Source organism: Lampetra fluviatilis, chromosome 31 (assembly GCF_964198595.1).
Source record: "Lampetra fluviatilis chromosome 31, kcLamFluv1.1, whole genome shotgun sequence".
NCBI lineage: Eukaryota > Metazoa > Chordata > Hyperoartia > Petromyzontiformes > Petromyzontidae > Lampetra > Lampetra fluviatilis.
In genome coordinates, this window is record NC_136305.1 from 3,123,779 (window position 1) to 3,150,050 (window position 26,272).

General features: G+C 48.5%; 1 protein-coding gene across 1 annotated transcript in view; it reads left to right on the top strand.

Moving 5' to 3' along the window:
• Positions 1–26,272, top strand: part of LOC144943455 (neuropilin-2-like) — a 32,692-nt gene that overhangs the window by 866 nt on the left and 5,554 nt on the right. The window contains exons 2-11 of the mRNA XM_078870886.1: positions 5,955–6,138; positions 7,263–7,447; positions 9,564–9,803; positions 11,406–11,561; positions 13,018–13,187; positions 14,017–14,172; positions 15,213–15,357; positions 18,363–18,532; positions 20,408–20,584; positions 23,841–23,985. Coding sequence (XP_078727012.1) covers positions 5,955–6,138; positions 7,263–7,447; positions 9,564–9,803; positions 11,406–11,561; positions 13,018–13,187; positions 14,017–14,172; positions 15,213–15,357; positions 18,363–18,532; positions 20,408–20,584; positions 23,841–23,985 — 1,728 coding nt within the window. The remainder of the gene's footprint in view (positions 1–5,954; positions 6,139–7,262; positions 7,448–9,563; positions 9,804–11,405; positions 11,562–13,017; positions 13,188–14,016; positions 14,173–15,212; positions 15,358–18,362; positions 18,533–20,407; positions 20,585–23,840; positions 23,986–26,272) is intronic.

Sequence of the window (26,272 nt, forward strand, 5' to 3'; positions counted from 1 at the left end):
AGGCTTACACAAAGGCACATCTTATGGACTCGCTGTGTATGTGTATAACGGTGCAGAAAAAAAATCAGGATACACAGAAATAAGGGTCCTTAACAATTATAATTTACAGCCCTTTGTCAATCAACTGCTGGATGAAGGCTTCCCCAAGCCGTGTCAGTCATTCGGGTTGTTCGACCATACTTCACCACGCTGCTCAGTGTAAAAGCCGGGTTAAAGGGGTACCCTCCCAGGGCTGCTTCAGATATCGCTCGCCACTGATGTTAACCATGCCTGGGAATCTCAGGTAGCAGGGTTTGTAGCGCAGTGCGCTCACCGCTATACCGCCACTCGACCTCTTCCTCCGTGTTAAACAGCTTGCGTATATCACATGGTTGCATATGACAATTATTATTACATGAACCATGCTGTTTATCCATAATAGAGGTATTTTGGGTTAGATCGCTGTTTATATTTTAGAGAAAGCTTCACTGAGTCTCAAGACTCTTTTTCACGAGAGGGTCCAAAATCCAACGGGTGTTCGGCGTGTGCGAGAAAACCAGAGAGCTCCAAATGCATACGAGGAGGTAACAATGTGAAGCTCCGCACAGATGGATTTCATAATCCATTGCTGCATTGCCATCCCCTGGTCACCTTGCAGTCTAAGCTAGAACAACCACTTGGTACAACACCCTGGTGTTCTAGCCAGCCAGGCTACCACCCAAGTACGTAACCAGGATCGAACCTGCTTAGCCTCTCCAGCCCTGACTAGAGCGGATTTATCGACGGGACCTGTTTTTGCCAGTATCCAACAGGTCCCATCGATATCACTGCTCGACCCGAGCTATCAGTGTTGTGATGCTTGCATTGCCCTTGTACTGGTCCTCTTTTCGCGTCCTCTGATCTAACACTGGTAGTGAGACAATGCCATGAAGAAGGTCGTCTCTGGTGTAGATCAATCAGTTTTAAAGACAACGAATGCATTATTATCGGAGCATGTTTGTGTCCGTGTTTTGCCACAAGTGCGTGTGGTTAATGCAGACTTGATACCTTGCGAAAAGTATCCATTTGGTGCTTGAACATCTGAACACTTCCTGCTTAACCTATTCTTATTTTAACATCACCAAGATCTGATTTTGTTCGTAAGCCGTAGTCCTCGTAGTGAGCACAGTGTGGTGTCTGATACAGCAAAGTGAGATTCTCATACCGCACCTCCGATTAGCGCCGTTGGCTACGTACGGTGCGAACGAAAGTTTCACATACATTCTTGATTTGAAGCTTTCGTGACTGCAGGAATCCATACTCTTTGCTTCTTTCGGTAAAGTCACGTAGGTAGAAACGTTGAATATACATAGGACGTGCACACGTCTGAGTGCGTTGTGTTGGCAAGAGCGAATGCAGTTTGGCGAGGATCTGTTTTAGCAATTGAAGTTCCATGTCTGCGGTGGTTTCTTCTGAACCACTTCCACCGCAGATGCCTTTCCTCCAATAAAACCGGGCAGAGTTGGCAGCCCGAGAGAGAACGGGTCTGTTACCGCGCGGAGCCAGATTCGTTATTAATCGCTTTGTCATTGTGCCTTTTTTTTATTTAACCCGGCGAGAGGCAAATTGATGTTCAGTCTTGAGGTGGCCAGACCGGGCAGGGTTTAGGTGCTTTGAGCTACTACGGTTTCGGCCGTACGCGATGACAAAATGTCTCCAGGTATAGCGAGTCGATGGGTTCAGTTTGGTATCTAATGGCCGCACAGAAAAAAGCGTCATGAAAATAGTTATAATTTTTGTATTACAGTATTCGAGCTCTGAGAATTTGAAGAAGATTAAGTTTCAAATGTAAACGTGGACTGATGTTGAATGTCTCTGTCGCAGGGAATTATGGCATAGTGCCCTATGATGTGTGGATACAAATCTCAGAAGTGGTTCCATGATTTTTCCTTCCGCGGGATGTTTTGTAATGCGGGTTGTGATGCACTCCTCTGCTACAGTTCCGCACTTGCGTCTCATGGCGTGATGCGGATAGGATTGGGAAACATGAACAGAAATGAAACAACACGAAATGCAATTCCGACTTGGCTTTGGCTCTTTTTGGATATGTAGAGAATGTAAATATTTGAACGCGAAATGACAGCAAGCAGCCTCTTATTTCACAAGACCTTTCAAGCACAGCAAGGAGATCGAAGTCGTCGTGGTTTGAACTTTCCCCACCGTTGCCTTCCCCGCCATGAGTGGATGGGAAGTTGGCTGAGTGAGTCGGTGGGTGGATGAGTGGGTGAGTAAGTGGGCGAGTGAGTGGGTGGGTGAGTGGGTTGGTGGGTGGGTGAGTCGGTGGGTGGGTGGATGAGTGGGTGGGTTGATGAGTGGGTGGGTTGGTGGATGAGTGGGTGGGTGAGTGGATGAGTGGGTGAGTGGATGAGTCAGTGGGTAAGTGGGTGGGTGAGTGGGCGGGTGAGTGGATGAGTCAGTGGGTGAGTGGATGAGTTAGTGGGTGAGTGGGTAGTGGGTGAGTGTGTGGATGGGTGAGTGGGTGGATGGGTGAGTGGGTGGGTGGGTGGGTGAGTGGGTGGGAAGGCGGGTGAGTGAGTGGGTAGGCGGGTGAATGGGTGGGTAAACGGGTGGGTAGGTGGGTGAGTAAGTGTTTGTATGAGTGAGTGGGTGGGTGAGTGGTTGAGATGCAGTGGATATGGAACCTATCGAAGTGAGGAGGGGGGTGCAGGAATGGCGTGGGCAGTATTGTACACAGCTCTCTCGCTACACCCCTCGAGGGTTCTGTTCCCCCTTAAGCTCAGAGCGACGCTGGGGATATCTCACACTGCCGACGATGATGACTTCCATCTCCGTGCTAATGTTGAAACATACGTACGTTTCAGCTTATTGTCACGAGTTGTTCATATTCCTAGCTACCCTATACGTATTTAAGAAATATATCTGAGTTTGTATTTTTAGGGTGAGACACACACTCCACTTGTAAAAGTCATAAGAGTTTAGCATCCCGCTTGTCAGACAATGGCCGGCAGAATTGATGCTTCGCGAAACATCCTTCAAAGTGGATTTGTTATGATCGACACTTTCCCATATTCGCTGCAACGCGACTGCTTGCCACGCGACGGTCAAACCCATATTTGTAATTTTCAGAGCCTGAAATTTAGCAAAAAAAAACATAGTACGAAACCTAATTTACTATTAGGTGCGTGTGTTCTTGCGTGCGGTCTTTAGCGACTGTGCTGAGGACCGTTTCACTGGCTGCACTTGAGAACCCCGCTTTAGGCAAAGACACCACCTTGCTTCGAACCCATGAGCGCATCGGGTGCCGTACCGATGTCCTGAGCCCCGTGAACCAAGCGGCCACCACCTCCCGTGTCATTGTCTCGTGGTTGTTTTGAGCGTTTAGATTTTGAGATTTGAAAATTTGTAAGTGGCTTTTCGAGCTTCCACACGTGCTCTGTGATTCAGTGGCAGCTTTTTTTTTTACCAGATCTCTGCAAATTGTATAGCGCTCACTTGGATCAAAAGTCATTTCACAGATCTCAGTTAATTTTATTGGCAGTTGCTTCATTTAACAGAACTCCGGAACGGCACATTGCACTCTCCTTAATTATTAGACATCCATGAAAATTAATGGTGTATAGAACATCAGTGAAAGTGATTAGATTACACTATTTAAAAAATGTATATTATGATTACAATTGTGACTTAATTAAGATTTTTTTCATCGACATATCTCGATGAAAGTTAATGGAGAAAGGCCAAACCATGTCAATCACAGCACGTGTGTCCGTGCATGTATTTCTACATGTGTGTTTGTTTGTGCATGTGTGTATGTATGACTGTGTGCGTGCATCTGTTTACGTGCACATGTTCGCGTGTGTGCATGGTTATGCTTGTGTGTGTGGCCGTGGGGAGCGGTAGAGGAATGGTTAACGCGCTGCGCTAACAACCCAGCGAACCGAGCTCGATTACCGCTCAGGACCAACACCGGTGACGATTATCTACATGGATCCTGGGCCTCCTCTAGGTCGACTCAGCCTCAAATGAGTACCTGGTGTGGTGTAATAAACATCGCCAGTGGTGCTGGCCACTCATCGCCTCGTGTGCTGTGCCGGCCTTCGTAGGAGCTCGCTAACAGCTCTTGCCCCAACAGTCTGTTAAGGCTATACCGGGGTCTTTGTCTTTGTGCGTGAATGTTCGTGTGCTGGTGTGTGTTCACGTGTGTGTGCATCAATTACAATCTCAGTGACCTGGGTTTGATTCCTATCCAAAAGCAACAACGATTATTTGAACCGGTCCTGGGCCTCCCCTAGGTCGACTCAGCATCAAATAAGTACCTGGTTCGGTGTGTAAAAACATCGCCACTCGGGTGACAAAGGCGGCCGGGCGTGGTGCTGGCCACCCACCCCCTCGTGTGCCGTTCTGACCTTCATAGGTGCTGCTCGCTAACAGCACTTGCCCCAGCAGTCTGTCAAGGCTATACGGGGGATCTTTGTCGTCTTTGTTTTGGCCGACTCTGGGATGCTGTGTGATTGTGTCTGTGTTGGTAAATGTCCCCCTGTATAGAACGATGCTTCATACATCCTGCCGCACAGTGCGTTTCAGTTTCGATATTTTACTCAACATTAACCCATCACATTTCTAGATTTGAAGTTTTCATGACTGCAATGATCCATCCTCTTTGGTTCTTTCGGTAAAGTCACGTAAGTGAAAATAAAAATAATAATAATAAATTTTAAAATTAAAATAACTAAATTAAATAACCAAGACAATTTGACGTTTTACTGTGATTGGCGCACGGTCACTGTGACCAGTTTATAAGATATTCGATGTTTCGTCTGCGTTATTTGATGTAAATAGTTGTTCCTGTTGGCGTCTATAGATGCTTATCGTATTAAGACGCTAAGTGTACATTATTATTGTTATCTTGTGTATTATGGTGTGGGGAGCGGTATTGTTGTGGTTCGTGCACGACACTACGAACCCGGCGACCTGAGTTCGATTGTTGCTCGCAGCCAACATCGGTGGCGAATATTTGGACCGGTCCAGGCCTCCCCTAGATCGACTCAGCCTTTAAACGAGTACCTGGTGCGGTGCGTAATCATCAGCATTGGGGAGACAAAGGTTGTCGAAAGTGGCGTTGGCCACCCACCCCCTCGTATGCCGTGTCTACCTTAATAGGTGCTCTCTAACAGCACTTGGCCCAACAATCTGTTAAGGCTATACGGGGGATCTTTGTCTGCCTTTTTTCGTGCGGTTAGCGTGCTGCGATACGAACTCGGCGACTCACGGCCAACACCAATGACAGATATCTGAACCGGTTCTGGGCCTCCCCTAGGTCGACTCAGCCTCAAACGAGTACCTGGTGCGTCTTGTAAACATCAACACTATGGAGCGGCCGGGCGTGGTGCTGGCCACCCACCCCATCGTGTGCCGTGTCGGCCTTCATAGGTGCTCGCTAACAGCACTTGCCCCAGCAGTCTGTTGGCGGTGACATGGCCCAGCGGTCACACATTCATCGCTTGTTGTCGAGGTTCGTGGTTTGCATCCAGCGGCCGTCCTGGTTAATACTGCGGATTACCATTTTTTAAAATTAATACTGTGCTGTGGAAACAAAAATTGCTTTCTGTGTTTAGTTTGTTGTCCTTCCCAGGCACCTCCGATTAGCACGGTTGGCTACGTACGATGCGAAAGAAGTTCAACACACACACACATAAAAAAATCCCGTGACGCCATTCGCAAAAGTATGGCGATTAAGTGCCGGCAACACGCGGTACAAATTTGCCGAAATTGACAAATGACATCTTGAATTACTCAATTTAAATCGACGAGCAACATCTCCCCCGACGGTGGCAAACTTGGACAGCACCCTCCTGAAAAGAGCCAAGAGACTGGGTGATGCTTTCCTGGGTGAAAAAGCCTAACATCTTTTTTGTTTGATTGAATGCTTTACAGAGGGGCGTGGGGGGAATGTTTGTCTTCGTGTGCGTGTGCAGAGGGGGGCAGCGACTGCGGCGGGGTTGTGGTGGTGAGCTTGCCGGGGTATCTGACCTCGCCCGGCTATCCCGACGATTACCCCCCGCACCAGACATGCTCCTGGCAGCTACGCGCCCCCAGCCCCGAGCAGAAGCTGCTCATTAACTTCAACCCGCACTTCGACATGGAGAAGAACAACTGTCGGTACGGCGACGCGCGGCGACGACATGGGCCGTGGTGAATGTGGGTTCGGGTAAATTCAGGGTCAATGTCACTCGGGGGGTTAAGGTTAAGTGCACGTCAAAAGGCGACTCTCTCAAATCGGGGTTAATTCAGTTCACCGTCACTGTAGTTGACGGGTGATGCGGGTTTTGGTCATTCTGCTTTCGAGCGAACACGGTCCATGATTGTGGATTTGGAATAATTTCAGGTCGTGACGATTCTGTTTTGCGTTAACGTAGGTCGTGGTCACTGATTTAGGATGGAATCATTGCAACGCTCCTTTTGGTCATTGTACTTGGAATTAAGTCACGGGTCAAGGTGACACAGTTTGCAGCCTTATCTACGTGGCACCATCGGGCCGTGCTCAGACAGCTGTGTTTAACCTTGGGTGGTTGTACCGCAACACAGCGAGGAAACGCCGTTAGAGGCTCACACAGAGAACGGTGCCCCCCTGCGAGACATCCTCGCGGTCTTGCCATTGACACTTTGTAAACATTCCTGCCTTTATTCTATACGTGTGTGTGCGTGGGTGGGTGCGCGTGGGTGTGTTCGGGCACACTAGGAGGTCAAACATAAAGTGGAGGGGAAGTGTGGTGGTGGGGAGGGACACGGTTAGGGTGTGGATGTCAGGGGAGGAATTGACGAGATAGTAGTTTTTAATTGTTTTGTTTCTTTTTCATGTATTTTTTGTATATAGAGAGCAGCCAACAGGGAAGAGAAAAATACACAATGGTGTGAATTTTCACAAAAATGCTTTTGAAATGCCTCGCCACAAAAAAACAAACCACGAAGATGCCGTTTAACTTCAACCGGATAGACGGCGCTCCGGATTTTAGCGACTCTGGTGGCGAGTGTGATGATGGTGATTGCGTGATGATGGTGATTGCGTGAAGATGGTGATTGCAATGATAACGATGGTGGTTAAGACCACTCTTGGACAATGGTGATGACAATGACCACTCTGATAATGATTCTTAGTGCGGTAGTAATAATACAAGCAAAAGGGGGCACAATCCGTCCTCCCATCATGCCTACCATGCCACGTGACATCACCGCCCTGCTTGTGTAGTGCAACCCAGCCGAGTGACCGTTTGCGCGTGCCACAGATTCGACTACGTGCAGGTGTGGAACGATGGCGATGAGAAGTCCGGCGACGACTCGGGCAAGTTCTGTGGCACCGTGGCTCCGGCACCCATCCTGTCCAGAGGCCCGACGCTGCACGTCAAATTCGTGTCCGACTACACCACCCAGGGGGCTGGCTTCTCGCTCCGATACGAGCTCTACAAACCGGGTGAGCCTCACCTGGCCCCCCGGTGAAACATCTCAGGCGATATCCGACTGCGGCGTAGGAGTTCGCGGTTGTGCTGGAGAGCTTTCTTTCTCTCTCTCTCTCTCTCTCGCGCGCGCGAGCAAGCGAGCGAGCGAGCGTGTTCTAGGGTTCATACTCACGTAGGTAAAAAATAAATACATGAAAAACTTAATTATTTCTCTTTTACCTACGTGACTTTACCGAAAAAACCAAAGAGTATGAATCCTTGCAGTCACGAAAACTTCAAATCTAGGGTTGTTTCCGAGTGCTGTCAGGCACGACGATGTCCGACGGTACAACTGTGTGGGCTGCCACCTGTTCCGAGGTGTCCGGCAAAGTAGGCCAACTACCCTCTGTAGCAGTGTTCTGCACTAATTTTCAGAGTTGGGTGGGAGGGGGTGTCAGGGACACTTTTGCCGATAAGACATCACGAGTGTGAGGGCCGCCACACGTTTGAAACCACTGGGGTTTGGCAGCAGCGCGGTAGTGGGGGTGTTGTCACGTGTTGTGTTTTGTCGGAGGGCCGCACGTCAAGGGGCCGCACTAACACCAGAGGCCGCCAGTGGGCCGCGGGCCTTGCCATGAAGAGCTCCTTCTGGCAGAGGGCACTTGTGCCAGCAGTGGTGCGAGCAAACACGTTGCAGGGCTGCGCCTTTACCTTTATATATATAAAACAAATCTGTTCGAAGCAGTGAAAAATGTTGCATAAAAGCACAGCCACTGTATCCTATTGCGTAGAGCAGTGTGTGCGAGCTTATATGTATATTTCGATTGTGATGGTGCAGAATACGTTTGGGGCCATACATTATGCACGGCGTTTGTCATTTGGGATTGCACATGGCGATCACCGCCCCCGACAGGCAGACGAATGATCATCGTTTAGATCAGCTACCACTGAGAGTCCCATCTCCGATGTGTTGTGAGACGCCGCTGCCTAGAGGAGGAGCACTGAATCAAAAACGAAACATCTCAGCACGTGCGGCAGTAACACCGCGGCCTTAAAATGAAAACTATATAATGGGCGATGTTTCGGGCAATGAACCTTTTTCATAGTGTCTAGGGAAAGAGAGGTTAAGTTGATAAGAGTTGGAGACAACATTTTATATTTTGTGTTATATATACCATGGAGCCTCGTAAGACTTAAATAACAAAACATTTTTTCGAGTTAACAGTTTTGGCGTAATCCACTTAGCATTGCATTCCTGGGGTTGAAATCTCATTTCAATAGAATTGTAATTGGCACGGTGCACCTGGTGATGGCGGTCCCCTGGGATTCGTTCTCATGCATTTCACAATCGGGTCAATCAGAATAATCCACTTGGTGATGCATTCCTGTGTCTCAGTTCTCATTCACGGTACCACTGAGTAATTTTGTTGACGTCAAAACAATTCTCGCCGTCATCGTCGTCATCTTTGATCGTCAAGGCGCGGACTGCTCACAACTCACCGTCGTCGTTATTTTAAATATTTAATTAGAAATTTTTTTTTAATGTGAGTTTAACACGAAGGCGTTTGCGACCAATATCATCCAAAATACATTTTAGATCGCGTAAATATATTATCTTTACCATGGAGCCTCATACAGTTTTTTGGGGGTTAGATCGAGTAAATATAATTACGTGTAAATATAAATGGATATTTTTTATGTTACCAGGTAAGGCTCGCTGAGCTACCTATCTCTTTCTCAGAAGCGACCTGGCCACAAATGATAGCTCAACAAAGTGGCTTATCATCACGTGGTAATGTATAGCAGCCGAATACTCTAAACGCACGATGTTCACTCTAAATGTGGAGGGAAAAACCGAAGTAACCCCGGAGAAAAATCCACGCGACCACGGAGAGAGACACGCAGAATGCAAATTTACAGCAGGCGTCAGGCTCGGCATCGACGCCGCGGCCTCCTGTACACCAGGCGAGGTAGTTAACATCTCCTAGCCACGGTGATGACGGTCATAGAAACACGCAAACTGCAAATTTACAGCAGCAGGCGTCAGGCTCGGCATCGACACCGCGGCCTCCTGTACACCAGGCGAGGTAGTTAACATCTCCTCGCCCCGTCATCTGTGACCGTCGCGCGACTCTTGTGTGGGTTGTCAAGGCGTGGACTGCTCGAGGAACTTCACGGCACCGAGCGGCCGCATCGTGTCCCCCGGGCACCCCCTGGGCTACCCGCCGAACGCGGCGTGCGTGTTCGTCGTCGCGCCGCCCCCGCCGCACGCCTACATCCTCCTTACCTTCCGCACCTTCCACCTGGAGGCCGACCCGGACGACGGCTCGGCCAGCGAGGGCTCGGCCTGCAAGTACGACCACGTCGAGGTGTGGGACGGGCTGCCCACGGGTACGTGCATCGTCAAGCCCGGGGCCCGTGTGTGGTGAGGCGTGGTGCGGTGTGCGGTTACGGGGAGCGGTGGTGCAGCAGTTAGCACGCTAAGCTGCGCTACGAACCCGGAGACCCGAGTTCGATTCCCGCTCACGGCCAACACGGGTGACGATCATCTGAACCGGTACCTAGGCCTCCCCTAGGTCGACTCAGCCTCAAATGAGTACCTGGTGCGGTGTGTCAAAATAATCGCCGGGCGTGGTGCTGGCCACCCGACCCCCTTCGTGTACTGTGCCGGTCTTCATAGGTGCTCGCTACCAGCACTCGCCCCAACAGTTTGTTGAGGCGATACGGGTGATCTTTGTCGTGGTGTGTGTGACAATGTGTGTCGTGTGTATTGTGCAGTGTACGCTGTCGCGTGTGATAGTAAACCATGAAAGCTGTGGATCTTACAGAAAAAGTGGTCCTACACGTTTTGTACAGTTTGCTCAATACTCTGATTTGTAAATAACACCCAAAATACGAATTTAGTGTATATCATCAGAGGGGCACCCAGGAGATGGGGTTACGAAGGTAACTACCCCCCGCCCCCTCCGACATGTTTGAGATTTTAATGAATGTCAATTGCAAATAAACAAGGTAATCAAAACAGAAATGAATATAATAATTCCCCCCCCTCCAAATTGTTTCAGTTGGGTGTGGCACAATTATATAAATATAATCAACAGTTGTGAAACTGTAAAACGATGGGGTTATGCATACTCTTTGGTTCTTTCGGTAAAGTCACGTAGGTATAAAATAAAATTAAATACGTGACTTTACCGAAAGAACCAAAGAGTATGGATTCCTGCAGTCACGAAAGCTTCAAATCAAGATTGATGGGGTTATGAATGGGTTCTTCACAGTTCGTCAATCAACGGGCCGCGTGTGACGGTACTCGCACCTCTACGAAGACGACTGACCGGCGTGGAAGAGTAGGCCAAATTACCCTCTAGAGGGGGGGCTCTCGATATCGCCCCTCTTATGAAGGCCCCTTCCGTCAGCTGTGGCGTGAGCAAGCGATCACACAGCTGTACTTTTATACTTTAACACAGGGCCGGATTAAGATGTTGTAGGCCCCTGGGCTAGAGGAACTGTGAGACCCCAGCAACATTTTCAAAAGGAAAACAAAGTTAAATAAAAATAAAAATTATTTTTACAAGGCTAACAACAAATACAATTCAGCATTCACAAATGAAACAACTTTTCACTTCAATCTCTGGAGGCCCTCCAGGTGGCGGAGGCCCCTGGGCTGCAGCCCTAAAGCCCCCACGCCTTAATCGGGCCCTGCTTACACACACAGACTTTCATTTTATTTGACCAGGTAGGGCCCACTGAGCTACATAGCTCTTTTTCAGAAGCGACCTGGCCACAAACGATAGCTCAACGGAGTGGCTTGTCATCTAGATTTGAAGCTTTCGTGACTGCAAGGATTCATACTGACTTTACCGAAAAAACTAAGAGTATGGCTTGTCATCGTCACGTGGAACACGTGAAGCAGCCGAACGCTCTAAACGCGACGTCGTTTTATTTGTCCGAGCTCGCGAAAAAAAAGTGTCACGTCTCCTTCTCTCGTCGCAGTGGGCCTCCTGATCATGCGCCTGTGCGGGAGCAAGGTCCCGGATCCCATCGTCGCCGTCACAGGCACCATGACGCTCGTCTTCCACTCCGACAACGCCATCGCCAAGGACGGCTTCTCGGCCTCGTACACCGTGCTGCCAAGCCGGCCCGCCGAGTGTGAGAGCCTCGACGATTCTTCGTCTGCGCAGCCCCAACCCCTCGCCGCCCCACTTTTTTGCAAAATCCTTCGCTGAGAGGAAAAGCTGTGTGCGGTGCTGCCCGGCTGACCTGTCGGGCGCTAGAGCATCAACTTTGGCCTTTAATAAGAGAGCGTCTTTCATTCATGCCAGTCCGTCAGTATCTGCTCGATATGGGGCCATCCTTTTAGTACGTATGTATGGAGGGGGGGTTAACCCAAATGCGTACTCTAGCATATGGGGGGTCTACTGACAATGTGCGTACGCATAGGAAACGGGGAGGGGGGGTGAAGACTCGATAATAATTTGTCTACATTGGACTTCAAATGAGCCATAGTTAAGTTTCTTCAGCTGTCAGACAACAAGTACTACCGGGAGAAGTAGGCCTATGGGAGAGGTGTCACTTGTATGTCACCATTCCTCTGACTTCGAGCTATCACGCAGCTCAGCAAAATAAGTGGCCAAGGTACGCAACTTAATTATTGAATGCAGCCGGCGGTGGATTGTTTGCTTAAACACGTTAATATTATTAATCCTTGAACGTTTCTGCGTGGATTAAATACCGGCCGTTCTATAGAATTCGGGGGGTGGGGGGGGGGGTGCATCAAACGTTCTGAAAGCGCTTTTCACCAGGTTCGCCGTAATTTCTCCCATAACTAAAAATGCACAATGTACAATAACTGGGAATCGACAAACATCCCATTATAGCAGGATCCTAAAAATAATGATTGGACTCAGCGTGGCTTTTCTGAGTAAAACACCACGGTAACAAGATGTGAACTAACTCGCCTGGTATCCAGGAGGTCGTTGGTTCGACCCCGACATCGATGCCTGTATAATTAGAGTTTGCATCTTCTCTTTCCACGTGGTCACGTGGATTTTTGTCCGGGTCATCCGGTTTTACCCTCCACATTTAAACAAAGATGCATTTACAGCATTTGGCTGCTGTACATTTCCACGCGATAAGCCACATCATTGAGCTATCATTTGTGGCCTTGTCGCTTCTGAAAACGAACTATATAGCTCAGTGGGCCTTACCTGGTTTGTAAAAAATTAACCCGTAAAAACAAAGTTTTTCACTATAAATCTTTTATATGCGTGGCGGCTAGAGTCCTCTCGTCCTCTGGCTTGAGATGGCTGCCATCTATGGGTCAGATGATTGCCTGCCACCATTAAGCAATTGGTAATTAAATATAAAAAAAATAATTCCTAAACAGTGTAAAGTTATGGAAAAAATGTTCACTAAAATAAATTGTCACGCACAACGAGTCTGTGTGCAAAATGTCAGCTCGATTGGATCACGGGAAGTGGGTTAAAAAACGACCGAAAGATTTGCACGGTCGTAAGCGCGCAAGCAAGCAAGCAAGTGAACTTAATATAAAGGATTTTAAAAAAGAAAACATTACATCGTGCGTCACGTGCCGCCGTGCGCGCAGCGTTCCCGTGCTTCGCGCCGCTGGGCATGGAGTCGGGCACGATCCCGGACGCGCGCGTCTCGGCGTCGTCCTCGTACCACACGGGCACGTGGCTGCCCCAGCAGGGCCGGCTCCACCACCCGCTCAACGCCTGGACACCGGCGGTGGACTCCAACCGCGAGTGGATTCAGGTCGGCACTTCTCCGCGCAAAAAATAACTCTCGCTCCAGTCCGCTCGAAACTCCTCCGCGGTGGAACGCTCAAGTGTGCGAGTGGGTCGGTGCGGCACCTCACCATGCGGTGATTCCCGCGCAAGTGATTGTACCGGAGCGGGGTGTTCCTAAACCGGTGGCACACCAAAAGATGCGGCTCAACTGAGACGTAGAGAGATGCTGGCGACTGGGATGAATGAAGATGTTCTTCTCTCCCCGTTGCCGCGTGGATTTTTCTCCGGGTACTCCGGTTTTTCCCTCCACATTTACAAATATGCGTTTAGCAGTATTTGGCTGCTAGAAATTTCCACGCGATAAGCCACTTTGTTGAGCTATCATTTGTGGCCGGGTCGCTTCTTAAAAAGAGCTACATAACTCAGTGGGCCATACCTGGTAAAATAAAACAACAATAGTTTCAGGTGGTAGTTATGTTTGTAACATCGTTAAAATCAACTTTAAAGTTCACAATGTAAGGTAGCAACAATGTCTAGTTTATAACCAAGAGAGAGATGTCGACAAGGTATGAAGGCCGTCCCATGCCTTATTGGTCACAGGAGTGTTTTGAAACAAACTTCACAGTTCTGGTTATTGTGGGTTGGTGAAGGGGGGTGGAAGCCCAGTGTTGGTTCAGATATCATTTGTCACTGATGTCCGCAGTGGCTGGGAATCAATTTCTCAATGCACATATCACAGAGCTCTAACGAATTGTTGACACTGCTCCTCCCTACTCTCCGCTGTTAGAAATGTTTTAAACTCCACTGGAATGGTCGCCCTCACTGAATCCGTGTCCTCCCTCTCGCCCGGACAGGTCGACCTGGGCAGCCTGAAGATCGTGACGGCCATTGCCACGCAGGGCGCCACCTCGATTAATTCGCGCCGCGTGTACTACGTCACCTCCTACCGAGTCTACGTGGGAGTCACAGGCAGCGACTGGTCGCCTGTCCGCGAGGAACGCCAGCTCAAGGTAAGGAGTCGAGGCTAACAAGCTGCCCGGTTTAGGTTGGACGGTCCCCCTGTTTCTAACTCGAACTATTTTTTATTTCACCAAGTAAAGTCCACTGGGCGATATAGCTCTTTTTCAGAAGCGACGTGGCCACAAATGATAGCTCGACGAAGTGGCTTATCAAGTGGAAATGTATAGCTGCAGCCAAATACTCTAAATGCATTGATTCTAAATGTGGAGGGAAAAACCGGGGGACCCGAAGAAAAATCCACGTGACCACAGGGAGAGAGACATGAAAACTGCAAATAAACAGCAGCAGGCGTCTGGGTCAGGATCGAAGCCATGACATCCTGTATACCAGGCGAGGTAGTTAACATCTCGCACCCCAGGAAAGCTGTCCCAGCATTTCTGAGAATTCATATTTTGTTCTGGATTCATACTTGACTGATGATTAAACCTGGGATATCCGTTCAGTTACATAATGGACTACTGCCCCAGTTATTGGTTTGATTATTCAAATAATTGGATGACATTTAAATAGTTGCGAAGTCTCGCCCTCGATTTCCACCGTGTCCCGCTGGGCAGGAGGTGATGCACGGGGCTTGGTGACATCGTTGATGTCTATCGGCCGGGTTACGCTGGGCGTGGCTTTTAGTGGGTTTCCTGCCTTCGAGAGAGGCAAGATGTCAGGGTTGCCATCGCATTTAATGGGACCCGAGTATTTGACCACAAACAAAGTATGTTGTTGATTCCAATTTATCAGACGACTAATTCACTAAATGACGAATTGCCCCAGCTCTACTCATGGTGTGAGCAAGACGCGGTGCTACCTGAACCGTGGGTGTGGTGGTTCTGGGGTGGTGTGGCCGGGACCACGCCCTGCCACCTTTGTCTCCCCGGCCCCGACGTGGCCCAGGACTGGTTTAGATGTCACTCGCCGCACGTGGTCGCCGCGGCTGGGGATTGAACCCAGGTGGTTGGGTTCGTCGCACAGCGCATTAACCCCGCTGCCGCTGCTGTTGCTCTACACGTGCCGCTGCGTGCAACACACACACACGCAGCAGTTTGTAGGAAACACGGACGAAAGCACCGTGGTGCAGAACAAGCTTCCGGGCCGTGTGGTGACTCGCTTCGTGCGGGTCAAACCACAGACGTGGGAGAACGGCATCGCCATGCGCCTCGAGTTATATGGCTGCTCCATCTCCGGTGAGACTCGCACCAGCTGCCACCACTCAGCCAGGTGCGGCCTCGCCGGCCTTGGCAATAATAGGACGAGAGCGCTGATAAAGTGGCATTGAGCAGCTCGCCAGATTCCCAGAAGGCTGTGCGCAGGTTCGTGATCCCAGAGGAATGGTGATTATGTTGATGGTGACGACGACGATGATACTCTGTGGTTCTTTCGGTAAAGTCACGTAGGTATAAAATCAGGTGGGAAAGCGAAAGCTTTTCTTGCTGTGGTTTTCACACCTGATGATGATTGCTTGTGTTGCAATCGAAACGTCGTGATAATTTTATTGTTTTATTTGTATTATTTTATTACTTTTCTTCTATGTAACTTCACCGAAAGAACCAAGAATATGAATCCCTGCAGTCACGAAAGCTTTACATCGAAATAGAATAACGATATTTTGTTAACTGTGATAATGGTACAATGACGATGCGTTTTGGAAGGGAGGGGGGGGATATAAAAAAAATGCCAAGAATTGTTCAGATTGTTGGCCGACGTGGGGAATATCTGTCAAAAGGCGCGCGTGGGCGCGGTGGCTTTAACCTCCGACTCGGCATCTTTATACTTGAATCTGAGGATGTTGGGCGGGGGGGGGCTCTCAGGTCGCTTCTTGCCCACCCCCCCTCCCCCACGCTCTGAGGAGTTTGAGTAAACACTCGCTTATCTCGGGAAGCAGGAGACAGCCGATTGCTTCCCTGCGGACCGCTCCAGCTATTGTGTTTAGTCTGTCGTAGACTCAGCAGCTTTTTCTTGCCTCAGATATTTGCACACCCACCGACACACCCGACTCACGCACGCGCCCACCCACTCACCCAGAAGGCGCCCACAGGCTGATTGCGAGCGATGGGCAGTGGCCAGCGCCAGCTGTGGTTGCCACATGTGCCTACGTGACCAACATTGACTTAACAGGATCAGTCTGTGACTGTCGGGCTCAGGGGGATCAAAATTCCCATATCGGAGTCAGAGTTGTTGAGAACCTTCGTTGGAATCCCAAGCGGCCACCAGAGTTTATCTTGTTGTCCATCTGTGTAAATTACCACTCTTGGCCCAATCTCCCACCAAGTTTAATTTCAGTTTTTCAGTTTAATTTATTAGGATTTACCCTGTGAGCCATTCGGCTCTTGATTTGGGTTCAACCGCAACAAACAATGAAATTACAAGATACACCTGAAATTCATTGTACACAAATCTAAACATCACATACGTAAACAATAAAATCCTACAGAAAAAGCACAACCCGTCCATGCTGCGTACAGAAAGTGCAAAAAATTCCATTTCGATGTTTGATCCCAATAACAATCATAATACAATACAGATAAAAATTAGTTTTAAGTATAAATCTATACTAAATAAAAAAAATAGGGCCAAACCAAGCCCCTCTAAAACTTACTAAAACAATGCTATATAAACAACGTGACAGTTTTTCTCAACAAATGTGATTAAAAGTTTACAATAGCGAAACACACAACACACATCACTAAACCAAGCATCCTTCGCTAGCTGCATAAGTCAATCCATATTCAATTCCTTCCTTATATTAATCGTTCTTGTCCAGTAAATGGCCTCTGATCTCTTTGATTTCTTCTCGCCATCTCTCCCCTTCTGCTCTCTTCCTCTGCTTCTCCTCCCTCCTCTCGGTCTCCACTGCGGAGCGAGTTTTTGTCCCCCTTCAGCTCTTCTCATGACTCATCCTGCCTCTTTCCACTTGAATTTTGTGTCGCTTTGGCAACAGCATCGTCGGTGACCGCCGCTCTCCTCCTTATGTATTAATTCCTTAGTGGGCCTCTTCCACTTACTTTTGACATCCGTATTTTCCAAATGCACGTATCCCTCGATTTACAAAAGGAATGCGTTCTTCAAAAAAACGCTCGCAAAATGAAGTTTCGTAAATCAGAATGACTTTTCTCAGTCATTCCAACTCTACTCAACCTAAAACTATACCACCTATATCACTTGTCACAATACAAAAATAATCATAAATAACACGAGAATGAAAACGATTGAATAATAATTAATTAAAAGCAAAAATAACGAACACTCTCAGGGAACTGGCCAAAGAGATGAGCATCATCTCGGATTGCCTGGAAAGGCGATGTGGAGGGCGTTGCTGTGGCACCGCAGGGACACCGTGACGCTGTCGCGATAATGAACGCAGCCTTCCGAGTGGCTTCTCGTTTGATGATCCTCGTGGTGCGTGGCCGTAGTGAAATTTCGTTCAAGCGGAAATTGGATTTCGTTAATCGAAGTGTCCTCCTGATGACGATCGCTTGTGTTGTGATCGAAACGTCGTAGTTTTTTGTTATTTTCCTCCAACCTATCTACGTGACTTTACCGAAAGGCCCAAGGAATATGAATTCCTGCAGTCACGAAAGCTTTAAGTCAAGATTTGTCCATAGTTTGTCAATTTGCGTTTACACGAAATTTCGTTGAAACCGAACGTTCGTAAATCTATGAATACCTGTATATCTTTGTCAAGTTCGCAGATTTGTTTTGGTTTTGTTTCTTAGTTAACAGCCTCGTCTGTTGTCCATAATCTTAAGCTGGAAAAATGCGCATATTGCATTTGTTGTTGTCTTCTTAACACATGTAGGATAATCTTCCATTGAGTTGTTAAAAGAGAAATAAATTTGCCTCTGAATGGCGCGATGTTACCTCCCTTGCCTTTTATGCAGGAGGTCGTGGGTTCGAACCCGGACCCTTAGACTTGTATATTTAGAGTTTGCGTGCTCTCCCCGTGGTCCCGTGGAGAGAGACATGCAAATTGCAAATATACGGCAGGCGTCAGGGTCGGGATCGAAGCCACGGCCTCCTGTATACCAGGCGAGGTGGTTAACATCTCGCCACCGTGATGAGATGTATATATTTAGGTTGGGAGTAGAGTTGGAACGAGTGTCCGAAACACATCACTAAATTTTATTGCAACGTTACAACTTTCGGCCGATGGCTCGTTGGTGATGCTGTGCCTCGCACCCTTCCCCGGCAGACTACCCGTGCTCCGAGAAGCTGGGCATGATGTCGGGGCGGCTTCACGACGAGCAGATCACGGTGTCGGCGTCGCGCGACGACTCACACTGGGGGCCGGCCGCCGCACGCCTCATGGCCCCTCTCTTCGGCTGGGCCCCCCCGGTCAAAGGCACCGGCCACTGGCTTCAGGTTCGCCCCCTTGAAGTGCAAAAAAACAAAGATTACCCTGTATTACCTCGAACAAGCTGTTGGGGAAAGTGCTGTTAGTGAGCACATTTGAAGGCCGGCATGGCACACGAGGGCGTGTGTGGGCAGAGGCACGCCCGGCCACCTTTGTCTCCCCAGTGGCGACGTTTAAACATCGCACCAGGTACTCATGTGAGGCTGAGTCGACCTAGGGGAGGCCCAGGACCGATTCAGATAATCGTCACCGGTGTTGGCCGTGAGTGGGAATCGAACTCGGGTGGCTGGGTTCGTAGTGCAGCGTAGCACTAACCACTACACTACAAGAACTACCCCTCCCCCGCCGCCCCCTTCCTCCCTCCCCAACCAGTGTTGACAAATAAAGTGTAAGGCCACCAAACTAACCTCATGAAGCTGGTAGATGTCACTGGATTGGGCTTCTTAATTCGTTAAAGGTGTCATTTAACAATGTACCAAGTCTCAAACACAGCAAACAGATACAGGAGCCTCAATGCACAGCTTGGATCATGTAGCCAGACACATTTAGCAAATATGAAATGCAATAGATTGATACGGCATACTTAATACAGGAAGGAGCAACAGTTCCACACTGCCCACCAGGGATTATTTGTCTGTCTGTCGTGCATAGCCACGCCCTCGATTTGTATTTCATAGAGCGCTTCGGGCGGGCTCAGCACCACGTGACGCGTCGCCCCACGAAGCTTGCGCCGTGTGACACTGATCGCATGAAAGCGCTGTCCAACCAAGTTCCTTACCTGCCTACTCCGAAGGAACGTGTTATACATCTGGAATTGCTCCTGTATCTGCATAATTTCGCCTGCAGTGAAAGCCACTGCTGCGGCGGCAACGTCGCCAATTTGACAGCACTGACCACGCTTGCACGTGACTTAGCCGTCTTAGGCCCTCCCTCCCTGCCCTCTCCCCTAAAGTGAACCCAGCCATAAAAACCACACAACAGCTCGTGAAATATGGCAGCAATAGCCACTTGCCTATTTAAAAAAAAATTCCGTGTTTTTTTTATATACCGCGAGAAACTTTGAGATGTCACAAAGATTAGGAAACCCGCCATCTCGCAATCCAAACAATGTCTATTGTGTGCCTTGTCGTTACTGTCGGTCCGAAAAAATTAAAATAACGGTTACAAATCGAAGAACAAAAGGAAGAGTTCAAAAGTAAGGGTGAGAAGTGAACAAAAATGGGGCGAGAGGGACAAATGGTTAGGGGTTGGAGCGCACTTCAAGGCAAGTAGGAGCAGGACAAAGTGCGTTTGTAAAACTAAATTCGGTATTGAAAAACAAAATACCATACCAATTTTAATGGAGTATGCATGCGACGAGTAGCCGCAGAGAAAGGTACGCTGGATGTGCTGAGTACGTCAATATTTATCATCTTATCTTAAAGGAATTATATATAGCGCCTTGGTGTACAACGAATTAACAACGGTGCATATGAATGTCATGGTAGAGATGAGGTGAATGAAATAGACGAGAGGAAGCAATGGAGGCCAATCTGTGATGCGTGATTTCGGTGGAAGTAAAATTGATGATAGTAAATGATGATGAATGAATTGAATGAATGGGGTTAATGAGTAATAGCCATACGGGTCACTACGAGACTGGAGCTGCAGACACACGACAAGCAGATACAGCCCCTGCCATCTGAATCATTCTCTTCTGTCACCGTTTTGGAAGTTATGTTCAAGTACCTTGAGTTAAAGCACTCTATAAATTAGATTACATTATGTAAACTAGATGTGGTGGGTGGGGTGCAGAAATATTTTTTATCGGTCGGTGATACTGACAATCCCAGCTGAAATTAAGCTCAGTCCCCCCCCCCACTCCATCGTCGCCATCATCGCAGGTCGACCTGGGCCAGGTGGTCGCGCTGAGTGGGCTGGTGGTGCAGGGCGCGAAGGGCCCACTCGCGTCTTCGGCCGACGCGCGGCTCTTCGTGCGCAAGTTCCGCCTCGAGTACAGCGGCGACAACGGCCACAGCTGGGCCCCCATCACCAGGGACGGCGCCAGCGGCAGCAGCAAGGTGCGTGAGCGCCGAGGCCTGGCGTCAACGCGCTGCCATCGCGATTCGTGGGTTTATTCACGCGCCAAACAATACATCCTCATCACGGTTGCTGAGCACAGGGCCCCCCAAGGCCCTGGGAATGGCAAGCGGCGAGCAACATGACCGGGAAACAGGGAAGACTTCTTCACAATTCTGGCAAATCGCCTGACGAAGCTGCCTGTGATCACCAGCGACAAAACGTCCCACTCAAATTGTAAATGTTGTGGGTTTGCTCGCCGACACACGGGTGTGCTGAGGTAGTAACTAACTGGCACGTTTTGTTTACGTGACAAACCTTACTAATTGGCTTTGTCGGGTGGTGGTGGCTTCACGACATTTATATTTACGCAATCTAACCCAAAAACCTTTATTTTTAATAATCTTGATTTGAAGCTTTCGTGACTGCAGAAATCCATACTCTTTGGTTCTTTCGGTAAAGTCACGTAGGTATAAAATAAAATAAATCACGACATTTTAAAAAACCTTTTAAAACAGTCTGCATCAGCAGTAGGCCATGCTTTCCCACCTGATAATGGATGCTTGTGTTGCGCCAGAAACGTCGTGATTTATTGTATTTCATGCTTACGTGACTTTACCGAAAGAACCAAAGAGTATTAATAATATTGCTTGTGAAAGCCAACGTGTTAAAGCACTTTTCAAGCTCTGATAGATGAGTTCACACGTTTCTTGAATTAAGGAGGGTTACAAGAATTTGGGAAAAGAGGCGATGGGAGGAAATTCCAAAGTTGAGCGGTGTGAGGGAATAAGCGGAAAGAGAAGTGTCGTGAGTGTCAGTGTGGTGAGTGGGTTAGTGAGTGAATGAAGAAGTGGGTGAGTGTGTTATTTTGATCTGAAGTACGGTGGTTGAACAAAGTGTGGATGGAACAAAATCGTCAGCCTTGTAGACTGAGTCCTCAACATGTGGGAAGAATCGACCAGTGACGTTCACGGGAAAGGTCACCATGGTAATAGCGATAGAAGAGCAATCAGGAGGTGACTGATGGCAAGTTGGAGAGTGACTTGAGTGTGTTTGGTAGAATATCTAAAAGCGATATATGTTAACAAAAAAATCCATACTAACAACAGTAGCATGCAAACAAAACGAAAACAACCGCCGTGTTATTTTTCATACAATCACAGCGGCGGACGAATTTATTTGTTTGAATTAATTTTATTGAAAACCCAGCAAACTTGAGTTGCGACACGAGCACACAATGGAACGTACTCACGAATGACATCACCTCGTGGACAACTCCCACTTAACAATAGACGGGCGATCTTAAATAACGGACAAAAAATAGCGGGCGACTCACACCCCCGAAGCCCTCACGAAACCGCCAGGTCAGCGACGAGGGACCTGGCCCTCTGCGGCTTACTCCACATGGGAGTGACAGCAGAGGAAATGTGACTATAGCGTGGGCCCCTTCTTCAAAAGGGGGATACTAAAAGCCTTGGGGTCAGGTGCGAGCGGGAGAGAGGGCTTCTTGAAATGGTGAGGGCGTGAGCTGCTGAGGTCCGGTCGCTTCCTTCCTCCCGTTCCTGCAGGAATTCTCAGGGCTTCCCGCCAACCACAGGAAGCCGATGGGAAACCGGGCGGTCAGTTGTGTTCGTCCTCCAAAGCGCGGCATCAGATTCCCTTTTTAGGGAAAATATAGAGAGCTGGATAAACACACCAACGCGCACTGAGCAGCGGAGTGAAATGCGATCAAATGAACCCGAAGATGAGTAAAAAGGCGTGGCCCTGCATTTGGCTTCTCAACGCCACTGCTGGCGAAAAGGCCTGCCATTTAGAGTGAACTCCTTGGGCATTTGGTCTACTTTTCCACGTTGACCAAATGTCCTTGAAGCGGTGGGTGTACCCACGCTTTACCCTATCACACCAAACTTGCCGGTGAACCCATTTAAGCTGCTGAGTTGACATAAGTAGGGGGGGGGGAAGGGGCTTTGAGCAGCTTGTCCGTTCAGGGTTTCAGCGCAAGCGTCTTCGCTGCGTTTCGACATTGTGGAGTACCACTGATTTCGGATTGATTGGTACCCCAGTTGCGGAGTTAAGTACACCCCTGGAAAAAATAGTATCCCAGAAATAAAATATTTAATTGCCTCGGCCATTTTGTATTATTTGGTACCCCGGGGTACCACCATCAGGATCATATCTGGTTCTGTGGGCCATTCTCTGAGAGCTTGAAAATGGATGCTTAACCTCCATGTCATGATGATGATAGCATAGTCAAGATACGTACGGTGCGAAAAAAGTTCAACATCCATACCTGCGTAAAAAATTGGGAAAATATATTTTACAAAAACAAACCCCGAGACGGGCAAAGCTAGGACACATCCTACACATGGACAGTGTCCTCTTTCCGAAAACGCATCTGCAGCCACGGAGTAGATCCCCGAACGAGCCGACTCGACGCCACGGTCACCGAAGACGCCGGCGCCATTTTGAAATCGGCCATCTTGGTGGCGCGCAGTGTTGATGGTTAGAAGGAGAAATGTAAAACTTGATTTCAATGAATCGGTGGTTATCAAACTGCTGCCATTGCATTTCAATGTATCTTCAGCAAGGAATTCTTAACAGATGAAAAAAAAAATGTAGATTGTAATGGCGGGTAATATGAGTGCTCAGGTTGTTACACTGGTGCACGAATAATAGCCTGCTCTTGCCGATAGCGTCACAGGATTTTTTATGTTTAAGTTACAGCAGATGTCAGGCAATCCTTGTTGCGCCATGAGGTCTGGTGGTGCAAGCCAGACTTTATGAAACCAGCCACCCTCTCCGTGGATGTTTACACGATTGGGCATTTAAGTGGTGTTGCGTTACGTTTCTACTGTGTTTAAAGAACTCGCTGCGGTCACTGTAGCAGTTCAATCGGTGTTCACATTGAAAATGAGGATGAAATAGCTCTTAACACAAAAGGCAAGTGTAGTTTGACGTGTTGTGCATTAAATGGGCGATGAAGCGGAAAATCTTATTTTCCACGCCGACAATGAAAGTATTTTTTTAACAATCTGCGTATAAATCCACTCATGAAACGGTCTGCATCAGATAGTCGCATTTGGCAGATTTTTCAAATCGGGGGCCTCATTCCTTTCCCACGATCTGAAGCAGAACGGCAGTTCGCAAGGGAGAGAGAGAGAAGAAGAAAAAATAATCGCGTAATCCCACTCGTTCAATTTCGCTGATGTGTTTTTTTGTTTGTTTCGCATTTGTCGCTTGCGTCTTTGCCGCCGACAGCAGTTTGACGGGAACTCCAACTGGGACATGCCGGAGGTGCGAAGGTTCCCGGTGGTGACGGCACGATACGTGCGCCTCTATCCCGAGCGCTGGGGAGCCGGAGGAGGAGGCCTCCGGCTCGAGCTGCTGGGATGCACCTTGCCCGGTAAGACGGCCTGCCGAATCTCAAACCAAGTCACCATAGTCGTAATAGTATTTCCGTTTATACTGGTAGGAACCTCCTGGCTACACCAGCCCACAGGGAATTATTGTGTCCGTCCGTCCGTCGTGCAGGGAGGGGCTGGGTGGGGAGGGGCTGGGTGGGGTGGGGCTGGATGGGGAGGGGAGGGAGGGGCTGGGTGGGGGGTGGGAGGGGTGGGGCTGGGTGGGGAGGGGCTGGTCACCCCATGGTGCCCTTATAAAACTCAACGTTTAACCTACTCACGCCGGCTTGTGCCCGCCCTCACAGTCGGCCATATTTGCGGAATACACCATGCCGCCGCAGGAATGTGTTTTAACTTAGAGTGGTAACGTGAGACCGAGCGAGCGATTAGCGCATGAGAGCCGTGTCGTCCGCATCACAGTGGACGTCAAAGATTCCTTGACGTCATTCGAAGATGAGTAGGGTCATGTGTGTGCCGGCATCATGGTCCAGATTTGTCACTTATTAAAATAGCCGCAATTTACAGTATTCCCTCATTATTCACAATCTTGATATCCGTGATTTTGGCTATGCGTGAATCGCATCTGGAACTCTACACGACTGCATGGAGAGAGAGAAAGAAAGTGACGAGAGAGAATGATGTGATGCGAGAAAGTGACGAGATAAAGCGACGAAGGAGAAAATGACAGAGGTGTGGACTCGAGTCATGTGACTTGGACTCGAGTCAGACTCGAGTCATGAATTTGATGACTTGCGACTCGACTTGGACTTGCATAACAATGACTTTGTCCCACCTATGAGATGTGGACTCGAGTCATGTGACTTGGACTCGAGTCAGACTCGAGTCATGAATTTGATGACTTGCGACTCGACTTGGACTTGCATAACAATGACTTTGTCCCACCTCTGGAAAATGATGAGCTAAAGAGATGAGCACGATAGAGAGAACTTCTCGAAGCTTTAGAAGCATCTGCGGACGTTGTCATTATCCACGACGTGTGCTATTCACAAGCATCTCCGGAACGCATCCCTCGCGAATGACGAGGGAATACGGTACTGAATTGGGAAAAGTATCTGAGTAACATCGCCTCCTACTGGCTGACTTTGCTGGTCTATAAAACATATCAGCAACCTTAATGATAGCCTTGTTCTATAGGTGTATACATTGTGGGTGATACCAACTGTACTGAATGATTATTAAATATTAACTTTGAGTCTCAACATTCATGGGGGTTTCTGCAGTGGGTAATGTGGCCACCAGGTACAGTAAGTCTCCTGGTTGCGGATGACCCGACTTACGTAAATCCGACTTTACGGGAATGCCCCCATAAATCATGTTAACAAAAATTTCAGTATGCGGAATTTTTCGCGTTAGTTAGGTAAGCGCAAATAGTGCAGCGCGGTGAGATTGCAGATGAATACCAGGGCGGAGCGAGGCGTAAGGGGAGCTTCACTAGGATTAAGGTCAATCAAATTTTTTGTAGCGTTACATAATTCTTGTCCTTTTGCAACATTACGTAATTTTTGTTTTATGGATACAGTAGAGGTTCCATTAGTTTAACTATGGGTAGTGTTTGGGTAGATATTGGATGAAATGAAAGAATCGTAGGAAGTGCAGAGCGAATGTACAGCAGGTCGCGATAGAAAACAGACGATAGCGCGATAAAGTACTGAGAGAAAACGAACTCGCAATTGGGTAGGGAAGGCAAAACTACTTCCGCCTATGGGATTTTATCGTTGATTTGAGGGGGAAATTGTAAAATTCGGGTTACGGATCATTCTCGGGAAAATAGCCCTTCCGTAACCCGGGGACTGCCTGTACATTAACGAGCGGCATGGGGAAAGAGACCAGGCTTCTACCACGTTAGAAAACGGTCTCGTTTGCTGCAACCATTCCCCTGAAGGAACGATTTTCGTAAAATCGTATGCATTGAAAAGAATACACGTATCACGGACTTACGAATGCAATTAAATGATTAATTAATCGTTATTATCAGGTAGATTGTTTGTGTGGCGGGCAATGCCCACGGCAGTGGTTAGTTAGCGCGCTGTGCTGTGAACTTCACATGCATCACCTACCCCCGCTGACCAGCGTGGTGAAGTATGGTCAAACAACCACCACGAGCGACCATAAGAACACACGGAGGCTTTTATCCAGCAGTGGATTTGCAGCTGTCTAAGGGCCATCCATTTAGTACGTACGCATGGAGGGGGGAGTGGGGGGGGTTAACCCAAATAAGTAGCTTGCTTATGGGAGGGGGGGTTTACGCATCGGAAACGGTGGGGGGGG